We start from the raw sequence: 5,861 nt of genomic DNA on the forward strand, positions 1-5,861 counted from the left end.
AAACATATACAACAAATACATTTCTTCATTAAAACCACCTGAAGCACAAGCATGAAGAGGGATGCCTATCCCCATCTCTGAAAGTGTATTTAGATTTATCTAATGCTTTTGCCTTCAATCTGGTCCCATAATGAACACTCATGATGTAACCCACATCTTTACATACATAAAAGTTGCAGAGAGGGGGGACATAGATCATTGCTGTGCTGGTGAACCTTAGATCCCTCTGTCACTAATTCTGCAGAAGCTCAAATTTGTGTCTGAGTTTTGTGCTAATGAACACTGTCCTAAATGCAGCCATAAAATCAGAGAATGGTTTGGACTGGAAGGGACATTTAAATCCCATCTAGCTCCGTCCCCTGCCATGGACAGGAACCTTCACTAGAGCAGTTTGCTCAGAGCCCCATCCAGCCTGACCCGAACTTTTCCAGGGATGGGCAGTCCTCAATCTCTCAGGGTAACTTATCCAGTGTCTGGCCACCCTTATCATAAAAAAATTTCTTCCTTATATTTAATCCAATCCTAACATATTTCAGTTTAAAGCCATCACCCCCTGTGCTATCATTACATGCCTTTTACAAAGTCCCTCTCTGTCTCTCTTGCACACCCCCCTTAGGCACTCAAAGGCTGCTGGAAAATCTCACTGGAACTTTCTCCAGGCTGCATTCACAGGAGAGGGGCCCTCTGATCAACTTAGTGGCCTCCTCTGGACTGGTGTTCCTTGCTACTCCAAGTAATTTATCTTGGGTGTTTGAAGTTCATGAATATATTTTTTTGTGACACAGGGTAACGAAAGTTCGAAAGGTAACTTTGAAGTGCTTTGTGGAATTGTTCTCATTATCATTATCAAATTCTGCCAAACACAGTGCTAGTGCAACACGTTGAGGGCGTTGCAGGATACATCCTTCAAGAGCTAGTAAAAGATGTTTTAGAGAAGCTCATGATCTGATAAAGTTCTTATCATTGTTCAGGAGAGGGAAGGACTTGCTGCAGGAACACCCAAATTACGCAAGCTCACCCTGCCACCCCCACAGCCAGGGGCTTTTTGCACTGAGAACGAGAACTGGCACTTTTCCAGGAGGTGTGTCCAAGGTAAGAACCTGGCATTGAAGTATCCCATTGTGTTGTAACAGTCTCTGCAGACCCGAAGGTGTGTCCCTGCCTTTATAAACACCGCCTGCTCTCCCGACCAGCTCCGACTCCTCGGAGAGGGGAATTGCATCAGGAGCTGTGTTTGGGTGTCTCAGGCCCTCTGCAAGGTATGGATTTCAGTTATCTCACTTTTGCACTGTTTCACTTCCAGCAGAAAGTTACTGTCAAATCCTTATCCATGCTGATGTAATTATTTGCTGTGTTTGAGACAGAACTGTGAATACCATGAGGTTCCCTATAGCAGGGTTTATGGAGTGAAAATTTGTGTGTAGTGTACAGCATCAAGCAAGTCGAGTAAGATCGAAGTAGAACGTGCTCACATAAGCTGCTGCCTGTGTATTCTACATTCCTAATTCATGTAACTAAATGTATTTGTAGATAACTGAATGTTGAAATGTATTCTTTATTAGTGTGGCTGCACATGAATCTCTGCTTCCTAACACAAAACCTTTGCTTTCTAACACAAAAACGTAGAGATAACTATGATGGAAACATCTGAAAAATACATTTAGGGATTTAATCATCAAAATCAAAGCTGCTTTATAAAGGCAAACACCTACAGAAATAAGCATGCTCTGTGCAGATGCAGGGATCACCTTGATAATAATTGGCTAACTAGCTACATTTCAAAACTGAAGTTGCACATTGATCCCTGGAATTTGGTGGCTTGAAGCACAGCCCACTACACTGCAGGTTGTCTCCAACAGTAAAATGGTAGTTCTGCTTGTTTAGCAGTCAAGGTCGAAAAGGATGCAACAATAGTTATTTTTTTGCTGTTTGTCAAAAAACCATAACTTTTTTTTCAGAGTAAATTTGAAATACTGGCATAACCAGTGAATTACAAGGATTTTCAGGTTGCCTGCAGAATAGTTTTCCTCAACTTGAAGCAGCTTCCTTTCTATCTGGTATATTTTTGAAGAATAGGTTGGAGTCAAAAATGCTTATGAGTCATTTTACAAAATGAGAGATTGTGGGAACAACTGCTTTAATGTTATGATTTAAGATATCCATCTGAGATTGACAAATCCCAAGTTCAAATTCCTTCTCTGTCTGCAGAAGAGACTTTATTAAGGTGCCTCAGTCACTGTAGCATGTCTTGGCAGTGATTCCTCTGTTCCCCATTTCATAGATAGCAAAGTAACTGAAAGTTACTCCACACCTCTTACAAGGGTAATTCATAATGGTAAACCAGGTAATTCATAAAATAAACCAGGTATTACTTGCACAGAGGACAGATAATTTTGCTGATAACATCACTTTAATAGGTACCAAAGAGCAGTGTAATGCCTTGTCTGAGAAACTCCAACTGTCAAATGTAATACAGCATTAAGTGAAAACGTTTTCACCTTTATTTTTTGTCTGTTTGTTTGCTTTGAAGGCAGATAACAAGCAGAACAGAGACCATGAGGATCAAAAGCTTTGGACTCCTTTGTGTGTTGATGCTGGTCTCCCAGATGCTACTAGCCAACTGTGAGAGACAGAAGGAAAGAAAAAAGGGAAGACAAGGCATAGAACATGGTGGAAAAAAACAAAAGGAATCTAACCAAGGAAACGAAAAAGGGCAGAAATCAAAAGGAGGAAAATCATCTCTTAAAGGCAAGTTTAAAACCAAAGAAAATGCTGAGTGCACCTGGTCAGTGACTGACACAAATGCTGTTACTGTGCACGTAAAGTGCAAGGATGGTGACAATGAGTTCTGGTGTGAATTCTCTGGAGACCCTTCCAGCTGTGCACAGTATGCAGCAAACCAGAAATCCTACTGGAAACAAGTCTCCCGATCCCTAAAGAAGCAGAAGCAGATTTGTCAAGACCCCAAAAGTGTTCTGAAATCTAAATTATGTAGGAAAGGCCCACAAAGTGCTCACCTCAGGCTGACTCACTCAAGCCTACTGACAGTGGGTCCTACCAAAGAGAACCCAGTGCACCACACAAAAGAAGTTGTTCAGACTCCAGCAGACACCTCTGTGACTGAAAAAAGGCTGGAACAGAGTCGTGAAGACTGTGTTGAAGATGTAGATTACATTGACCAGAAAAAGGTGGCTGAGGAATACTGCCCAGAAAGCTTGCTCTCTTTCTGCAACTTCTTTATCACAATGGTCCAAGACAAACGGTGCTGAGCAGCTGCTCCTAAAGCTCTGAATCATGCAAGTCTTGCCTCTTTTAACTTACTGCAAACCATCCCAGATTTTATTCTCATGTTATATAGTGTATATAAGGAAGAAGGAATATATTTTTCTGATTTTGTATATACACAACAGACTACTCTGGCATAGCTGAAGTTGTTATAGATGTTATGTGCCCACGGATTGCTCCCCCATGGATGTGTTACCAGTGGATGTTACCTGTTCTGTGCAGAAGTGTATCAGTAATCTCCTTGTCCCTCTTTGAGCTGTGCTAGCCCAAGTGATGAATTCAGTGCCATGCACTTCTTGGTTATGTACAATGCTTTTGACCTAAAAATTATTAAGAAAAATAAACTCCAAAATACATTAAAAAGTATTCCTTCTCTCTCTGTGTGTGTTTTACTAGATTTCTCTGTAAGTGCTAAACCTTTGTCAAAGAGTGATCTTTCAGAATATCTAGGTAAAGTGTTGTTTATAAAGTAGTTTTAAAAATATTTCTGCAGCTTTGCAGACTTCAGCTTTTGATTTTCACCACTGTAGTATTGAAGGGCAACAAGATTTTCTGATTTGTCAATAAGTGTGCAAATCTTCAGTTTTTAATCTCACCAAAGAATGTCAGAACACTTTGCCCTATTTTTGCCCTATTTTTTCCTACAGTCTGTCTGAAGCCCATTGCACAAACTCTCTGGTAGGTAAACAGAGACATGGGGATAGAAAGAGTTATATGAGTTTGTACATAGACCCAGGACTGGATCCCTTATTCAACAACTAAAGAGCTCATATTCAACACTGCTTGCATGGTTTTTTGACATTCTGTATTCTTTTATCTTTCTGTATGGAGGACACTAACATTTTTCTGTTCATTAAACTTCATCTGTGTTAAAAAACTCAAATAAACAAACAAAAACCAACAACATAAAAACCCCACCCAAAACTCCAAGAACAAAGATTTTGGAAAGTGTAAAGGTAAATACTGACAGCTGATCTTTGCTAGTTTTTGAAAATTCAGCTGGAAGAACTGTAAAACTTACACTTTTCTTGTGGATCTGAGCACAGAAGTATGGCCTTCTGCTAGTGGTCCATTTGAGGAAACTTGAAATTTCATTAAAGACAATTTCCTTGATAATTTTAGCAAATTAAACTAGCATTTTCATCTCTTGAGAAAATATAGCCTGTTTCCTTCTGTTAATAGAATATTTTTAAGATGGGTAGTTATGAGTTGGATGTGGGATGCTGCTGTTTATCAGACAAACCATGTTTGAGAAGGATTCAGATGTATTTTACCAAGTAAAAATAGCAAAAAATGAAGCAGATTCTTCTGACTGAAGTTCCAGTCTCTGCATGCCCTGTGGAAACACTGCTGTTAGCAGGCTTTGCAGGATAAATTTGGTTGGACTGGAGCCCACAGCAAAGCAAAGTTCCAGCAAAAAGGGGCATCAACACTAACACCTGTGAGGCTGGAAAACACAGGCACTGTGGTGCCAGGTAGGGTGGGAAAACAGCTACCAGCAATCTGTATTAAGGGAGATACATAAATACTGAAAGGGGATGTAAGCTGCAGCTGCTAGACACTTTGTATGGTCTACACCCCTTCACATTAGGAAATGATTGAGATTAGAAAGTCAAAAATGCAGAGGAAGCATTGGGAGCTTTATTTGGCCCAAGCAATCATACACTGCAGTAATTAAATCTTAGTGTCTACTCCAGTATACAGACACCTTTCTATTAGTTCCAGACTGTAACCTGAGCACTGTGAAGGCCTGATTAAGAGGCTTACTTGCTCCAGATATTTTGGGAAATGTCCAACCCCACCTACCCTGAGCTGCTGCTCCTCTCAGGAGAGCTGTGGTGAGGACTCTGCTGCCTGAAGCACAATCACTCTGCCCTGAGGAGCCAGAAGGCACTGCCCTCCCTGTGGCTGCCAGCCATCCCAGCACACCTGGCCAGTGACATTTCCCAGAGCAAATTCCAGCCAGGGATTCCAGAGCTCTGAGCTCCATCTCCCTGTGCAGGACTGTCAGCACCTGACCCACGTGCTGGAGCTGCACGTTCCTCTCCAGGGGTGCATTATATTTCTTCTGCCTCATCTTCTTGTTTCCATCCAGGGCTGACTTTTATCTTCAGGTGTGGCTCTCTGCAGGAGGAAGACATGCTCATTCCCAGCAGTTCATGGGTGCATTTCACCTCCAATGCAAGCAGTTGTGCAAGGACAGTGTGGAGAAAAGAGGGATCTCTGTGCAGCCTTTTTCCTCAGAAGCTGGGCTGAACTGTCTCAGCCAAAGTATGGAATTTTTTACCTCCATGAGTGTGTAGTTCTGAATGTTCTTCAGAAGAGTACATTTCAGAATAGCAGGGTTTGTGGCAAATATATCTGGAGTCTAACTTCATTACAGCCTATCCTATAATTGTACTGACCACAACTCTACATCTGAGAGGGTCTAAGGTCTCATTGCACTTACCAAGCCTTGTGTTTTTTCAGCCAACATCCACAAAGCAACCATTTGACAGCAATCACACATGAGTCTTTCTTTGGGGCATTTATAGAATCACTAAAGTCAGTATAAATTTGGTGGTTGTGGAGTCAAG

The 5,861-nt window shown here is 41.4% G+C and overlaps 1 protein-coding gene across 2 annotated transcripts; it reads left to right on the forward strand.

Moving 5' to 3' along the window:
• Positions 1 to 1,123: 1,123 nt before the first annotated feature.
• On the forward strand, positions 1,124 to 3,651 carry FGFBP1 (fibroblast growth factor binding protein 1). Of its 2 annotated transcripts, none has more exons than XM_056490774.1 (2): positions 1,124 to 1,259; positions 2,531 to 3,651. In XM_056490774.1, the coding sequence occupies exon 2, from the start codon at positions 2,556 to 2,558 to the stop codon at positions 3,267 to 3,269; it is 714 nt and encodes a 237-aa protein (XP_056346749.1). In that variant the 5' UTR covers positions 1,124 to 1,259; positions 2,531 to 2,555; the 3' UTR covers positions 3,270 to 3,651. The 2 variants fall into 2 exon arrangements, with proteins under 2 accessions (XP_056346749.1, XP_056346751.1); XM_056490776.1 differs by having other exon boundaries at positions 1,145 to 1,259; positions 2,535 to 3,651.
• Positions 3,652 to 5,861: the final 2,210 nt, after the last annotated feature.

This window comes from Oenanthe melanoleuca, chromosome 4 (genome assembly GCF_029582105.1).
Source record: "Oenanthe melanoleuca isolate GR-GAL-2019-014 chromosome 4, OMel1.0, whole genome shotgun sequence".
NCBI classification, from domain to species: domain Eukaryota; kingdom Metazoa; phylum Chordata; class Aves; order Passeriformes; family Muscicapidae; genus Oenanthe; species Oenanthe melanoleuca.

Excerpts from the sequence above, each read along its gene's own strand:
- FGFBP1 (XM_056490774.1), top strand. The coding sequence starts at position 2,556 with ATGAGGATCAAAAGCTTTGGACTCCTTTGTGTGTTGATGCTGGTCTCC.